At 38.2% G+C, this 18,342-nt stretch overlaps 1 protein-coding gene across 1 annotated transcript in view; it reads right to left on the reverse strand.

Moving 5' to 3' along the window:
• The window catches only part of LOC131695818 (phosphatidylinositide phosphatase SAC2), a 69,015-nt gene that overhangs the window by 19,725 nt on the left and 30,948 nt on the right, over positions 1–18,342 (reverse strand). Inside the window, exon 6 of the mRNA XM_058984387.1 lies at positions 12,456–12,695. Coding sequence (XP_058840370.1) covers positions 12,456–12,695 — 240 coding nt within the window. The remainder of the gene's footprint in view (positions 1–12,455; positions 12,696–18,342) is intronic.

Raw genomic sequence — 18,342 nt, forward strand, 5'->3', positions numbered from 1 at the left:
AACAACATGCTCAATGTCATGGTAACCTTCTCCACAAGCACAATGATTACCCTCAGCGAGCCCAATACGACGGAGATGCGCATCTAAAGTATAATGATTGGACATGAGCCTAGACATCACACGGATGAAGTCCCGACTTACATCCAATCCTTTGAACCATGCCTTCGTTGATACTTTAGGGGTAATTGAGTGTAGCCATCGTCCCATATCTCCATTGTCCCAAGATGTTTGCCAACTAGCAAGTGTCCTCTGTCGAGAAGCGCTATAAAATTCATTGTAAGCGATGGGTCTTTCATATATTTCACCATCTAGTGCACCAATCTTGGCTAAATTATCAGCTTTCTCATTGCCCGCAATAGAGCAATGGGCGGGGAGCCACACTAGGGTAAATTTATAACATTTTCTTGTCAGGTTACTCAGAGATTCTCGTATCTTCCCCAAAAAGAATGGATCGTGATTATCAATCCTCTTTGAGCGTAGAGCTGCAATTGTGCTGAGACTATCAGTGAGGATAAAGTAATGGTTCGGGGGTAAAGTATTAATTATTTGCAAACTATAGTGAACTGCTGCTAGTTCCGCTATATAAACAGAGGCGGGTTCTGCAAGTTTGAGAGAAATTGAAAAATTATTGTTGAAAATACCGAAGCCAGTGGCCTCACTGATTCGTGACCCATCAGTGTAAAACATTTTAAGGCAGTCTATGTGTTGATATTTACTTGTGAATATTTTAGGGATCTCCCGCGAGCGTAGATGATCCGGAATTCCACGAATCTCTGCTTGCATGGACGTGTCGAAGAATAAAGTGGATTCAGGAATATCTAGTATATTGACGTATGTGGGAACATACCTAGCAGGCGTTATTTCTTGTGACATGTGATTGAAATACACTGTCATGAATCTGGTTTGGGGTTGAAGCTCGACAAGTCTTTCAAAATTTTCAATTACCAGTGGGTTCATAACCTCACATCGAATAAGTAAACGAGAAGAAAGATCCCAGAATCGGTCTTTTAAAGGAAGAACTCCCGCTAGTACTTCAAGACTCATCGTATGGGTCGACTGCATGCAACCTAAGGCAATTCGTAAACAGCGATACTGTATCCGTTCCAGTTTAATAATGTGAGTGTTCGCAGCTGAACGGAAACAGATGCACCCATATTCCATTACTGAAAGTATTGTTGTTTGATACAATCTTATCATGTCACTTGGATGAGAACCCCACCATGATCCAGTTATTGTTCGCAGAAAATTTATCCTTTGTTGGCATTTCGTTATTAGATACCTAATGTGGCCTCCCCATGTGCCTTTAGAATCGAACCAAATTCCAAGGTATTTAAAAGTCAGGACTTGGGCTATCGTTCTACCAACCAACTGAAGCTGAAGCTGAGCTGGATCACGCTTCCTTGAAAAAACAACCAACTCTGTTTTCTCCGTAGAGAAATCGATGCCTAACTTCAAAGCCCAACTTGATAAATTATCCAAACTATCTTGCAGTGGTTGTTGTAAATTTAAGGCTTTTGGTCCTGTAACAGAAACCACGCCATCATCTGCAAGTTGTCTTAGAGTGCATGGGCTGACAATACAATTATCAATATCATTCACGTAAAAATTGTAGAGAAGGGGGCTTAAACAAGAACCTTGTGGGAGGCCCATGTAACTTATTCTGAATGTTGCCAAATCGCCATATGAAAAATGCATGTGCTTTTCTGACAATAAGTTGTATAAATAATTATTTAATATTGGTGAAAGACCACATTGATGTAGTTTCTCTGAGAGAACATCAATGGAAACAGAGTCGAATGCTCCTTTTATGTCTAAGAACACAGACGCCATTTGTTCTTTTTTTGCATAAGCTAGTTGGATTTCTGACGAAAGTAGCGCCAGACAATCATTCGTTCCCTTTCCCCTCCGAAAACCAAACTGGGTATCTGATAGCAAGCCGTTCGCCTCAACCCAATTGTCGAGACGTCGTAGGATAATTTTTTCCAACAATTTCCTGATGCAGGATAACATTGCAATCGGTCGATACGAGTTATGATCGGAGGCTGGTTTTCCCGGTTTTGGAATAGCGATAACTCTCACTTGTCTCCAGTCGTGCGGGACAATGTTCTGCTCAAGAAGCTTATTGAATAAATTCAACAAGCGTCTTTTTGCTAGGTCAGGCAGATTCTTCACCAAGTTGAATTTAATTCTGTCTAGTCCCGGAGCATTATTGTTGCATGAGAGGAGTGCAATTGAGAATTCCATCATTGTCAAAGGCGAATCTATGAAATCGTTACTTGTGGGAGCATCGCGAGTGATTTTCTGCGCAGGAGCAGAATCGGGACAAATTTTCTTGGCAAAATTAAACATCCAACGATTCGAAAAATCTTCGCTTTCATTAGTCACGTTTCGATTCCTCATTCTTCTGGCTGTGTTCCAAAGAGTACTCATTGATGTTTCTCTTGACAAGCCATTAACGAAGTGTCTCCAATAACTAGATTTTTTGGCACGACGTATACTGTCAAATTTGTTTTGCAAAATGAAATAATTTTCAAAGTTCTCACGTATACCCCCTTTCTGTTTCATAATTTCTTTGTAGGCAACTTGTTTAGCTTCATATGCATCAGAGCACTCTTTGTCCCACCAAGGATTAGGGGGCCGTCTATTTATTGTCATTCCAGGATTGCATTTCGTTTGGGCTTGTTCTGCTGCTTCAATAATTAAACCCGCTAGGAATTCATATTCTTCGGTAGGGGGTAGCTCTTCTGTCGAAGCAAGAGAAGTGGAAATTAATGTTTCGTATGTTTTCCAATCAATATTTCGTGTTAAGTCATAAGGAACATTGATTGAATTCGTAAGGCCTAATTCACTGTTAATTGAAACAACGATTGGCAAATGATCGCTACCGTGAGGATCAGGTACAACCTTCCACGTGCAGTCTAACCGAAGTGATGTCGAGCACAGAGATAGATCTAATGCACTTGGACGTGCAGGAGGTCTGGGGATGCGTGTTGTTTCGCCAGTATTTAAAACTGTCATATTAAATTCGTCGCAAACATTGTAAATCAAAGAGGATCGATTATCATTGTAGAGGGAACCCCACAATACTCCGTGCGAGTTGAAGTCTCCCAGTATCAGACGCGGAGCAGCCATGGATTCCACTACCTCAAAAATTTGACGTTGTCCAATTTGAACTTTGGGAGGTATATATATAGAAGCGATAGACATGTCTTTGCCTTTAATGTTCGTTTGGACAGCTACAGCCTCAATGCCCGCAAACAAGGGGATGTTAATTCTATAGAAAGAATAGCACTTTTTAATTCCTAGAAGCACTCCTCCATACGGGGTGTCTCGGTCTAGGCGAATAATGTTGAAATCATTTAAGTTGAAATTAATGTTTGAGGTAAGCCATGTTTCACATAGAGCAAAAGCATCGCATTTTAAATTATGCAGTAAAATTTTTAAGGAATCAATTTTAGGTATGATACTTCTGCAATTCCACTGTAAAACAGTGATGGAATCTTTCATTGGAGGAGGTGAATTACCCATTGAAAGATACAATCGCTGCAAGGATGGGCCATTGAGCAATCAGCTGCTCTAAAAATGTTCTAATTGTTGGGAGGAAAGCTGAAAGTATACTCTTTAGTGGTTCAGAAATATTGAATGCTTTAAAAATCCAATCAACAATTTCAGAAAATTTCAATAATCCTACCCCCGGCTGAGGCTCAGAGGAAGTCGAAATTTTATTATTTCCAGTAATGGTGTTCTGTTTGGATTGTACGTTCCCAAAACCGGGCGGAATTGATTTCGGTTTTGAATCGGAATTTTTCGGTTTTGGGCGCAGTTTATCTATTGGTGGAGAAATTTTAAGGCCCTTGCTTGGCAGCTTGGGAAAAGAAGACTGTTTTCTTTTTCTGGAATTTCCGGGTAAAACAAATGATGTACCTTCGCACGCTCCGTCAGAGTCAGACTGTTCCGAAAATAGAGATGTGTAAGTGTTTTCTAAGAAGATGGGTTTAGGGGTAGCATTTTTCAACATTTCTGCATAGGAGCGCTTAGACCTCTCCTTCAAGGATCGTTTAATTTATCCTCACGCAATTTATAAATGGGGCATGCAGGGACCTCATGTGAGTTTTCTCCGCACATTAAACATTTTTCTGAATTTTCATTACATGTATCCTCTTGATGAGAACCCCCACATTTGCCACACCGTGCCTTATTGGAACAGTAAGTGGCTGTGTGGCCAAGCTGTTTGCAATTAAGGCAATTCATTACACGAGGGATAAAAAGGCGAACAGGGAGACGAATCTTATCGATAATGACATAGTTGGGCAGCGCAGACCCAGCGAAAGTCACTCGAAATGAGTCAGACAGTCGATAAACTTTTTTATCTCCTTCGTGTGATACTGAATGCAATTGCTTGCATTCAAGTATTTTTACGTCTTTAAGTATGGTGTCTTTGAAACGACCAACCCCATGCTTAACTAAGTCATCAACAGTCAAACTCGATTCTGTGATGACCCCATCAATTTCAATTTCCTTTGAAGGAATATACGCTCTATACTCACGCGTAAAAAGCTCGCAAGAAGCAATTGCATTGGCTTGTTTGAAACTACCAACGACAATGCGTATTTTATCTTTATTGACTTTGACGATCTCTTTTACATCCGAGAATCGCGAAGTCAAATCTTTAGAAATTTGAATAATATTTAGCGCCTTTACTTTACGCCTAATAAATACAATCCATGGTCCCGTTGACGACTCTGGGTAAATTTTAATTCTAGTCGGATTTACATTTTCAGCATAAGGCTTAGGGGGAGGGTCTGTTACTCGTTCTCCCATCTCTTCATCCATTTTACCTAGCAAGAAAAACTATCACAAAAAGGAATGAAAAATATACCTGTTATACCTGTAGAACACACCTCATGTGTTACGTTGTAAACTCGGTGCCCGTTGTTTGACAATGTGACACCTGCTGTTCTTCTTCGTCGCGTTGCTTCTTCAGTAGAGAAATAGTCCTACCTGCAACACTTCAAAACTCTCTCCGATTAAGCTGCTCGTCGGTATCACCACCACAAGCGCGCTCTCTCCGTTTCCACCACCTCGGTAGACAAATGTGGCTACCTGTGGCTTGCTGCGAAAATCCCACTGTCGATGCGGCACTTTTCAGTGCCACTTGTTTTCCTTATTCGTCGTACCACTTCTGCGGTAGACAAATAGAGCAAATGGGTCTACCTGTGACGCTTCCCTCTCGTCGATTAGAATTGCCCGACGACACCAATACACTATATTTTTTTCTGTGTGTACAGGCACGATCACTGTCGATCTCTGCCACCGCGGTAGGCAAATTCGTCTACCCGCGGTTTGCTGTCAAAACACCACTTGTCGAGGATGCCGTTGACCACGCCTCCGACGTATCAACTGTCGACTCACACTTAACAAACTGGTCTCTCTCTCTCCCACAATAACGCATACAGCGTCTCGCACTTCGTCACTCTCTCGAGAACAAATCCTTCCACCTGGAGGCACAACCGTCTCGGTCGGTTGCAAAAACTGTTATATGAGAAACTTGGTTTGGTTCGCTACCAAATGTTAACACTTTCCCAACAAGGTCGTTCAGCTGTATTTTTTAATTGATGTCGGCATCATACATTGTTCCGTTAAATTTAACATTTTTACTTTTCTTGTACATGATTCATTGAAGAAGCAAGGAATTTCTAGCCAAACATTTGAAAAAGGCCTACTGCCAAATGCAAACAAATCGAATTTTGATGTTCTCTATTAAAATCCTGGGACAGAACCTGCGGATAGATGTTTTCTTTTTCTTTTTTCTGTTCATTTTATCTCTTGTCTTGCATAGCCACTCTTTCTTCCTCACATATTTTAAATGGACTGGCTACATTTGACAGTCCCCCCTGACTGCATTTGACGGTTCCCTTTGGCTGCATTTGACAGCTCCCCCTGGCTACAATTGACATTAGGTTTTTTCGTATCCACACATTCCGTCCCAGTTAAAAACTATCTACCTGGCCATGTACATAAACATAACGCAACAATGGATTATGAAGAATTTTGATAATGATTTTATAACAAATTATAAAAGAGCCCGGCTGATATAAAAGTCCTAACTAGCAATACACTTATTATAAAATGATTATAAAGGATTATTGTAACTGATTCCAAAAGGATTATAAAGGCAGTGAAATACGTACTCAATAAATTAAGGGGTGTGTCTGATGTAAACAATATGCGTAATCAAACCAAATAAAACAGTATTCAATTTTTAAATAGAATTATAATGAATTCGACCAAAACTTCTTTTGCCTTTTTCTCATTTTCAAATGTTTGGGTAGAATTTAGATTATTTTATCGTTGTTGCGATCAATTTCATTTGGTTTGTTTTGTTCACAATGTTAGTCGCAGAGCATTTTGGTGATCTATGGCAATTGATGACCTTTACACCCCATACTAGGTCCGCTCCTATTGCAGCTGTTTCGCCCTGTCCGGCACCAAGTCAACCGATGGTCCAACCTGCGCCGCACTCGTCTGTCGCTATGTCAATGGCAGGGACTTGGATTAAAGGCCAAAATTTCAGCTACGGTTGGTGGTGTTGCTGCAATCGGTTTGCCTTCGGCCACGTTGGACATTCGGCTAACGGGAATATTCAGCGATTCCGATTCGAAGGAAGCAGCGCTAGTAGCAGACTGCTTCGGTTCAGCAATACGCTCCGGTGTCGAACGAAGCTAACACTCCGACAGGACGAAGGTTTCAACGAGGGGCTCAGGCATAAGTAGCAGAGTCCTTGCACTTCCTGCTTGTCGAGTGAACAATTCCGACGAAACCACTGCCGCTCTCGCCAAGTTTGATCACCGTAATAAGTGCGACGTCAGCGGTATAGTGCCAGGATTAGTCGAGAACAGTGCCAGGACTGACTTGCCAACAGCTACAAGATTAAATAGCAATGCGTTTTTAAAGTGACCATAGTATAACGTAGAGGCTTTAGCCAGATGATTTATTCAGCAGAATAAGATAGCAAAATTACCCAAAACATACGACCTGGCTGCCGAAGTGAATACACACACATCATCACCTACAGAGGCAAGCAATATTGGAACGCAGCGAAATTCCTCACAATGAATTGATCTCGTTAGGTGAAATTCCAGGAAGTACAATTTTCATAGCACAATTTAGTCGACCGAAATTGTAGTCCTCAGTCGAGAGAAAGACTGATAGAGTAGCAGCAGCTAGGAATTTTCTTTCGAAAGCTAGCAGCGGTTTCGCGTATCCTGCGCTAAGTAGAGAGCGTTAAGACAGATCTCCGAAACATGTCAAGTGCTATCAGATGAGAAAAAACGTCGCATCTATGTCCAGTACGACAACGACGGTTTGCTGACCAACGGTTCCGTCCGGTACCACCATAACACACGGCACCGGTGACACATATATATTCACAACATACTAATTACTTATCCTTCCGAAAATGTAAATAAATTGACTATGCAATTTATCATTCGCTGCCTAGTTATTTCCTGCCAATTTGAACAAGACAGCAGTTGCAGAAAGCTTTATTGCGGTGCAAAAATGATGGCAACTCGGGATATAATATAAATTTACATATAATTTCTCCTCCCTGATATTCTTCCAGAATGTATAATGCTCTGCATTCTTATCACTCCTATCAAATCCTTCTTGCTCCTTATCGTCAGTGCCGAGCACTGTTTTGCATTTGCCGGCTAAATCAACGACAATGCGATAATCGTCAATCGACGAAACTTTTGCTGTAATGGAACTTGAACACGAATGATAAATAATTGTTACATTCGAAAGCCTTGTTGTCCTCATGTTTGCAGCTATCATACGCTGGTAGGCATTCTGACCAATGGAGACGTTTTTCGGTATGGGCATTGTGCGATCATTTCAACAACTTATCATCGACCGAATTCGTTACCTATAAAGTTCAGGTAAACTACACCACCTAAAAATGAGTAAGAAATCGGATCATCTTGTTAGGACTTAACCCACGAGCAAACAAACAAATGTGTACAAATCCTTATACATCATCCAGAGAGCAATCGTTTTATAGCCCAATGCTTGATCTTACGATTCAGCATTTTCCACCGGGTTTTGCATCCAACGCCGATTGGTCAATGTATGAACCAGGGGTGACATTACGCATCTCGAAACGAAAGGTTTATTGTATTGTGTGAAAAGGTCGATTCGAATTGGTTGCATAATGTGGCACCAGGTTCCCATTGTTCCAATCCTCATCCCTCTTGAGTTGATAGTCTTTCAAAGAGCATCGAAAGTATTCAAGTAATGTAAATTTTAAAAGTCCATGTAAACAAGTCTTAGGTAAACAAGCACACTGAACTGTCAGAAAAGTGAGGTTATACATTTTCATGCAATGCTCTATGTTTTTGACAGGTATATGAATGAATCATTTCAGCATCAGTGATGCCAGGTCTATTTAAACAATAGCCTGCAGTGAAAATATAAAAGTCTGCAGATTGCTACAAAAATCTTCAATAAATTTGACATAGAAATGTAGTATGTATATATTTTAAATGATCAAAAATGTTGAAGGCTTATGTATAAATTGGATGGCATAGGCTTTGTTCTGCTAAATATTTGTAATCTGCAAAACATCTGCAGTGAAAATGCAAAATCTGCAGATTTACTAATATTTATGCAGATCTGGCATCCTTTTATTATTCCCCACAGGAAATTCATCCAAATGGTGTAAAAATACGGGGAAGCAAGGCAAGATAGGTATTCAGAATATGGGGTTGAATAAGCAGCTTGCACTATTTTTGATTTTTTCAATAGTTAGAGGTACCAATTCATCGCGGCAATCAGCAGTAACGAATTGGGGATAAAAAAGGAAGCATCCTATCATATAAATTTTTTTGACGAGAAAGGTCTATTGCACCGTTAGGTGAATTAAAACAGGTTTTTTCGTTCCAAATCACTATATCTACTATATCTTCGGATTGGTTCAAGTTATAAAGAAGTTCTAAATTTTTTATGTGTAAAAATGTCGTAGGAATACAATGGCATGATAATTTTTAATATTAAAATACGTGCATTTCGAAAAAAGGCAGTTTTATTTTTAAACTGGAAATACTGCATGTTTCACAACACTGTAACCAAAAATAAATATTTTTTTCTGGATTCCTTGACCGATATCCTTGAAAATGCATTTCACCTATTATTCCTAGACCAAATAAAGCCGAAGATATGAATAAAAATTCAAAATTGACGCTGAGTTTGCATAGAAAATTTTCCATATACTATTATGACACGTCGTATCAATTTTGTCATCAATACACACTTACAACACGTGTGAGTGCGAGTTTTGTTTACATTTTTTGCAAAAACGCGCAATATAGTCAACCGATTTTCATAATATTTGAGAGATATTACAGAATAGATTGTCTTCTTTAAATTGTTTCTGCCATTTTAACCCATTCATGCCCATGTTGTTTGTGGACAACAACGTTTTTAAACAGCTATAACTTTTGATTGAGGTGAGATTTGCTCACAAAAACAAGTAAGGCTCATTAATGTGACTATCGCCTTTAATTTGAGTACTAACAGTTACAAGGATCAGCTCTAGAACTGAAGTTATTGCAATTAGTCTGATTGGATTCCGATGGAGCAGTGCTGCCAGGGACAGTTTACGTTGAAGACGGAAAATGATTTTTTCATATATCTTCGTTATGGTGCAATATTATTGAAAACTGATAAAACTTATCAATTTAGACTGTCGTTGGCTACGTTCTCCACGTAATTGGGCTATTGTAATTATTCTAAGAGAATTGTATTGAGCATTAGAAGGTAAACATTGACCAGCTTCGAGCACTGCCATGGAAGCATCTATCTTTATGAAAATAGGCTTTTCGTGTTTCTTGACCCAACCGTTTTCAAGGAAAAATAGTTTTGAAACCCTATATGCACTAGAAAAAAGTTGGGCATGAAAGGGTTAAAGTTTCAAGATATTCAATCTCAAACTTTAAAAATCGTTTTTCTCGAAATGTGCTAAATGGCACTTGTCGTAAGATACCACAACAGCGACGAATTCTCTAGGCCGTAAGCTTAATGAGCTATTAAATTTATCTTACTCGATTATATCTTGGATATGTTGAAAAACTTTGTAATATCAGAGTTTTTAAATTCGAAAACGGGAGATATTTTTCTTTTAATGTAGAATATGTGACATTTCTGAACTATTTTGAACTAAAATACTTCAAAGCTCAAACTATTTTGAACTAGAATACTTCACCTCAAAATTTTCAGCCTGAATAGTGCACGAACGCGAACAACCACCTGTCCCAACAACCTATTTCCGCAACATATGTGCATCAACTGAACACCTACCGTCTCACCGTTGCGCTTGCCAGTGTGTGCAGTGCTTTATGGTCACACCTATGACCGCGCACCCGTCTTCCCATGAGCGTTTTGGTGGCTCAGAGGCTGTCTCTCCATGTTGCTCAGGGATACATTGCTCCTATACACATTCATAATATGAACTTACATTCATACACACGTACCTACTATTTGGCACAAGCTTGTTTCAGAGAGCGTGTAATGTCATGTCATCTAGTCTAATTGTATGGAAAATTATCCCACCATCGCCTTGGGGTCTACGTTATATTGGCAAATTTCGAATACTTTTTCTTACAACTGTGCTGTTTTTTCGAATTCGATTATCCCTGTTCTAGTCAATACAGGTAATCATTACAGTATGAATCAGGCAAATCCTCAATTTTTCTACTATCATTATGCTGAATGACTAGACGAGTGAAGGATGGATTTTAGGGTTTCACAAAAAGAATCTCTGCCCATAAAGGGCATAACAAATATTCATCTTCTATTCCCCATAAAGTTTGGTCAAACCAAATGGCCGCCTGGTTCGATTCGAACAGACTACACCAACCCGAAGGGGCTGCTTATCATTTCTAAGAGCCGATGCGCTTGGTCGAGTTAAATAATCATAAGAACAAGTCCTGAATAATTAACTATCTCTTAGGTTCCAGTCCTGCATTCCTTTCCTGAAATACCCAAGGTCAAAAAAGTCGACAACTAGCAGGATCCACCTGTCCCCACGTAAACGAATTTATCTTGCAAGTAGGAGCACACAGCTACCAACCAGCCAAGAAGACTTCCGAACCAATTAGAATGGACCATGCCAGTCGAAGGCCACAGGCCCAGGGCCATTTCGTACAGTTCCTGAAATTAGATGTGTGTTAGTGCTACTTACAGATTTCATTTCAATGGTAGTAAGTGTCTCGTGAAACTCTCTTGTAAAACTCGCTTACCGCTACTCATCTTTTCCGGCATTTCAACGCTGCCGGTTGACCCTCTCATAGAAGAGATCTCTTTCAAAAAAAAAATCCTTGATTTCCTTAGATCTCTAATATGAAACGCTCAAGGAGTTCTACTGACTCGAATAATATCAACTGTGAAAAGTGAAGTGAAAGTGACACTTTAGACATATTATCTAATCCTATAATCAACTAAGGCTGTCTGCCGATTCTAATGCAACGCTAATGATGTGACCAACAAGAATACGTCAGACTGACTTAATTGGCCCCCTTCCGCACCAGTTTGGCCTTACTAAGCCGTAAATCTTTCGAATAGGGGTTGAGAACAGCGTGAAGCAACATCTGATGTTTCTCCAAATGTTTGCGATATCCAAGATTGACTTGGATAGTTCCATCCAGCTTAGTATGCACACCTAACATAACTAGACTCACTGTTCTCCATTCACCCATTGTGTGAAATTGGGGTATCACCAGATACGCTACTGTCGTCATTGCGTTTAGTTGAAGAGTTCGATTGAATTGAAAGCGGATCACAAAGAGATTTCGAAATGGCCGACATAATTATACCTCTATCCAGTCAAACCATACCAACCAAAACCGGTACCGAATACTGAATGGATTCAGTAGGCATTCTAATTCAAACGCAATTGAGTTGGAATATTTTTTTTAACATTTCTTGTAAAAGATATGTATAAAATACGCTCAAACTTTCAAGATTTTTCCAAGGGAAAACTGAATTTGTGCTGCGCATGAAAGATTACATTAACACTTTTTATTGCATATGTTAGCATCGAACAAATTAAAAAACATAAATAAAAAATATTTTAAAATCTCGCTAAACTCGAACCTTTTATTTCCAAAAACTCTTCTAATAGGATCTTTCTAGATGAAGATGAGATTATTTTGTGCATACTAACAAAAACAAACATCTAACATGTAACAACACAACTTGAGATTTGGTACTACAATTACAATTAATCAAAGCGATCAAGGTAGCAATTACAACTTTGGCATTATACTCTAAGCAAATTTATGAACTAAATTATCGGTTACTTTTCTTCTACACTACTGGAACTGGTCGAACTTATTGAAATGACAGGAAAATTACAAACGTTAATGATCTGATTCAGCTAAGCATTACATCACACTTACCTTGGATCGGAATCTATAAGACCCCAGGCACCAACTGGAAACTGTGTGGTACCTAGTAGCAGACGTCTACAGTCCTCAACCAACAACCTGGCATGCTCTGCGCCTTCCAAAGCATCAGTTTCGTCTACCGCTCCAGCTTGGCCACCTAGAGCATTCACCGATTCCGCAGAGACAGTGTTACCCAACATCATATCGATTGTGGCTTGCCGATAGGTATCTTTAAAGCGGGCTAAGTAGTAACTGCAAACAATAAACTCGATATGAATAAGCCTCTTCGGAAAACCAGCATAGAAGTAACTCAACACACAAAGAAAGAGGATTAACCTGGCATTGAGCAACAGCTCTTCACATAATATGTGCTCAGCACCCATTAGACCGTGGTTGTAGTACTCTAAGGGAGCACGATGTGACGGAACGATTAGATTAGATGCGACGCCAACCAAGGCTCTGCACATATCATCTTCAAGAATGGGCTCATGAGCAGCTAAATTTCCTAGCATCAAATCAATGCAACTCTGACGAAAAGAATCGACGAAGTGTTGAATAAAGTAACTGGGTAATGTTGTGTTTTGCGAGTTGATTGCAGCATGGAATTAAATAGAAAAAGGAAGATTCGATGAAAAGTTACTGTCAATTTATTTAAGTCAATGGCGTTTTAGATACTGATTGTATGCAGTTGGAATAAAGACGCTGAGTATCTAAAAACTCGACATCTCAATATTATCGAGTGGAATGATAATGATTTATAAATAAACATTGAGATATCGAGCCTATATTCAGAGGTTCGTGTCCTGCACGTTATTTATTAAAAACAGAAGCAAGAACGTATCTGTAGCAGTAATAGGTTATAAGAAACCAAGAAGACTAACTCGATACAATTATATGTTCTAAAATTTTAAACAAAAAAACACAAAAAAACCTTCTGTATCTGCAGTAGGGGAATTGTGGTTAAAACCGACACCTTAAGCTTTCTCTTGGTAATCAAAAAATCAATAAAATTCTCGACAAACATATGATTACGGCTTAAAAGCCAACTGTCAAAATTCTCTTTGAAAGGAAATTCCGGACAAACCGTTACTCACCAATCACATATGTTGGTAGTGAACAAAAGAGAAAAGTTTTCTCTTTCAATAACTGCTATGAACTGTGCTTAGTCAGTAACGGTTCGTCCGGAATTTCCTCTCAAAGAGAATTTTGACAGTTGGCTTTTAAGCCGTAATCATATGTTTGTCGAGAATTATAATTTCTACGCTGAATTCTTCGGAAATTTTTTAACAAGCCTTAATTTTGTCAGCGCTTAAAAAAATTATAATCATTATAAATTATTGGTAAGATCGACACCCCTTCTAATTTATTTAAAAAAAAATTAAAAAAATCTTTATCTTCATTAAAAATGAGATGTATGCCTGAGTAATAAAGTGTGAATATGCGTGATGCAGATATGTGCTTTTTGTAGCTTCATCATGTGGTGAGGGAAAGAGAGTTGGAGCGTAGTGTTATAAACAATTATTTATACTGTGGGATTATTTCTTGGTTTGGATATTTCCAAGCAGGTGATCCTTACGCACATCATTGCATCCTTCAGTGTCATTTTATTTCGTAAGAGACGATTTGCAAGTGCTCTACATTCTGCTTATAGGATACATTTAGGGGAACTGGGGGCAAGTCCGACACCGTGGGTAAGCCCGACACCCCACGACTGTTCCCAGATATCAAATTTTGAATCATACAATAATAACAGGATATCATTAGTACGATTATTTTGAGCGTTTCGAGACACACAGATGCCATATAGATTCATCCACCGTCACAAAATAAACAAAACATGCGAAAACAAAGTTGATGCGCACTTGGATGTTATTTTTAGTTGAAACACTTTAAGATTTTAACAGCACAAAGGCTTTGGAAATCACCAGTATTTTTGCCGCACATTCTAATCTACTCTCCATATCATTATTTATCTGCGTTGAGGATAAGTTTGAGTATTCCAACACTGTTTATTGGGCATTTAACAAAAATGTGCACTGTTGGGGTAAGACCGACACACACACACACACACACACACACATATATATATATATATATATATATATATATATATATATATATATATATATATATATATATATATATATATATATATATATATATATATATATATATATATATATATATATATATATATATATATATATATATATATATATATATATATATATATATATATATATATATATATATATATATATATATATATATATATATATATATATATATATATATATATGTATATATATATATATATATATATATATATATATATATATATATATATATATATATATATATATATATATATATATATATATATATATATATATATATATATATATATATATATATATATATATATATATATATATATATATATATATATATATATATATGCGTTTCGAAAATGGTCCGGGAGTGGTACAATGGCTCTACACTTTCGCGCACTTTTCGACACCTTATTGTGGCATCTTTTGACCAATAGTGCACTCGCGTCGCTTGTTCTTTTCACCGGGCCTTTGCCCGCAGAACACTACACTGGTTTGATCATTTGTAAATAATTTGACCAAAAAGAGCAGGCGACCTACCGTTACGAAATTTTTCACTTTTTGATTATTCTAACTCGATAAACTACGCTGTCAAGAAAGAAAATCGAGGGGTGTCCAAAATGAGTTGATATCAATTTTTTAAGACATATTGTGGACACCATTTATTTAAGATTTCTTAGATAAAACATTACGAAGAAACCTTTTCAAACACGTAACATGCATAATACCAGATCAGACAAACTAATTAAATCGATAAAAAAATATTATAATTGTACATTTAAATCCAATTTGAAAATGTATCATTTCCACCGGTTCCTCTTTGCTATCGTTGAAACATGAAACGTTTTCGGTAATATTTTTAAAAACTGTGGATTCTGTTTAATTTTAAACAATTAGAGTTGAACTAATGATATTGAAACTTAATAGACAACCCAAGGAATGTAATTGCTCCATCAAACCAAACAAATGCAGAGAAACTTGGCAGTGTAAGAGGCAAATACATTAACAGGGTCCAAAATATGTAGGGGTCCAAATTAGGTTGGTTACCCTAGAAGCATTCGCGAGCAAAGCTTCCTGGAATGCGGTACCTACTATACTGTCGTTATATGTATATTTGTCCGTATAATGGCAGTATATGGAAGCTTGCTAGAAAACTTGGGTTTCTTGCGAGTATTCGCACGCGGTTTTGATTCACCCGGGCGCGAACGATGAGGAACGCTGGGCATGCTATTCGTACACGCCTGTGAACGAACGGGTGTGATGTGCTTCTCGTTCGTTTCGCAACACTGCTCATAACGTACAAATTTCTACGTGCATGCTAAGACAAGACGTGACAATTGGCTTCTTATTTTTCCTTCAACATTCTTCTTTTCGCACATTTTCACCCTGCCGAAATCTTCCGAACAGTGTTGCTATTTTTATTCATGAAAATGGAGTCTTGTTGATTTATTTTATGCCGGAAATATTTTGTATCTTGAATCCACTATATTGATGAAGGGCACCGTTTTTCCAGGTAATGGGTGTTTGGTAAGGTTTGATGATTTATCTGAAAATTTTTAGATTATGGTGTGGTTTTTGTCTTATTTTTGTTAAAGTTAATCAACCACGCATACGGTAAATGCATGATAAATACTTGTTTCACTTTGCCGCACAATTTCTGTTCAATTTAGTCATTTTTGCTTTTTTGAACGGTAATAATTTTATTTGTCAAAAGTAATGACACTCTTTCCAATAAATTTAACAACACTGCTTAACATCATTTTGCTATCCCTGCAGTAACATTGCAAACGGTGCAAAAAGCCAGAATCAACCAATCAGGAGCTGGACCATTCTGACGTAAAATTGGAACAAAAACGGCCCCCCTTATTGACACGTCTTGTCTTAGCGTGCTTGTATTAAAATCAAACGCTACACCATGAACAATCGTTGCGCAATACGTAGATACAGGTACATAGGAGAATGCATCTCAGAATATTGCCAACTCATCTAAGATAAACCGATCCAAACAGTTCAAATACCTGAACTACAGCTGTTAATATCAATAACGAGGGGTTTATGTTGCTCATGCGCAAGTGCAAGTAGCAAAAAACAATATCCAATCGTAGGCACTAATACAGCTTTAACTATGAAGACCTCGACGTGAGACATGAGAGAAGCAAATAATCCCAAAGATGCAGATTACGAGGTAGTGCGGCTTCTAATACAGGTCAAACATCGAATCGCTTTCGAACAATAGGCCAATATGTTACTAAATTCCGATAGCGGCAAAGTTCTACCACAGATAACAGACATTTAGGCTAGAACAAAATTTCTTAAAAAACCTGTGTAAACTTTCAAATTGAAAAACGTTGGAAATCCGTGTTTCACTATTGCCATCTACGCAACTGTTTGCTACACGTGTTTAACAATTGCACTCTAACTGCATTGCGTCGATCATTGCGCCATCTACAAACGTTTGCCAAACGTGTTTCAGAGTCTGATTTATTTGGAATTTCAGTAGCGGGTATTTACACGTTTCGAATCGAGCCTAGACGTCTGTTATCTGTGGTTCTACTGTATGGATTTTGTAGGCTTTTTCGAAAAATTAAAGGCAGAGAAACGAAAGATATAAAATTGAAGGCGGATGGATTTTCCAGAGAGAATCAGTTGTCAGGTTTTAGTAAAGTACTAAGAATGCTTCCTGGTGGGGGCGCGAACATACGACGGGTGGCTTATAAGACTAATGCCCTCTGAACCGCCAGACCAAGGTTAAGAATTAAAAGTCGTAGGACATGGAATACTGTATCGGAGGCATGACGTGACGTGTGTTATCTTCCGAGGCCTGGTATCAATATCGCATTACGAGCAGTCTTAGCATAGACCGATTAAATAGGATTACTTGTCAAATACATGCCTGATTACATCACTGAGCAATGACATCCAAATCAATTTTTCGACTTGTGTAAAAAACAACACCGTCATTTTGAACAGCGAGTAGAGGCCGAAACAACGATCGACCAGCAGACGTTCGGTAATCGCTATACGGGCCTTGTTTGCGTGCAAATTTGGGTAGAATGGTGATTCACGCGTGCGATGGTAATTTGCAACGTATATTTATTTAAATATTTGCGCATATTTTGTAGAAACAATTGTGCTGGCTTATATGTTGGTTCATAAGGTTTTAACTGTTTCTAACCATGAAAAAGTGACATTAGCATTCGTTCAATATTCTATCTAACTCCGCATTAGCCAAATATTTTCTTGTACTGAGTAAATTGTGTCTTTAACTACTGATAATTCGACAGTGGGAAGTATTATCGTTTCCACAGACTGATTGTTGATTATTGCAATTTTTAAATTGGGGTGAACCGCTGTATTGCATATTGCTGCATATAACCTAACTCAAATCAAGTCATATTCTTTGTGTTTCGGATTCTCCTCGTCAGTAGCTAACAGCTGACTGGGCCGCTAGCCGCGCCACATTTGCGTGGAAGCCACAAATAGTTTCGGTTCAATTTGATCCTCGTTAGTAAAAAAGAACTTCTGTGCGAACCGGGACATAAATCTAGATATGTCGTTTACTGTACACATATGTTATGTGTCATTTTTTGGATCTAGTGTCTAGCTAGCGAGTAGCAGCCCAGTAAGCTGTTAGCTACTGACGAGGAGAATCCGAAACACAAAAAAATATGACTTGATTTGAGTTAGGTTATATGCACCAATACCCGATCAGAAAACCATATCAAAAATATATCAAAATTATTGCTCGTTTTGATATTTATATCATATGATCATAAAGGGCGAAGACG

This window comes from Topomyia yanbarensis, chromosome 1 (assembly GCF_030247195.1).
Source record: "Topomyia yanbarensis strain Yona2022 chromosome 1, ASM3024719v1, whole genome shotgun sequence".
Classification (NCBI taxonomy): Eukaryota; Metazoa; Arthropoda; class Insecta; order Diptera; family Culicidae; genus Topomyia; species Topomyia yanbarensis.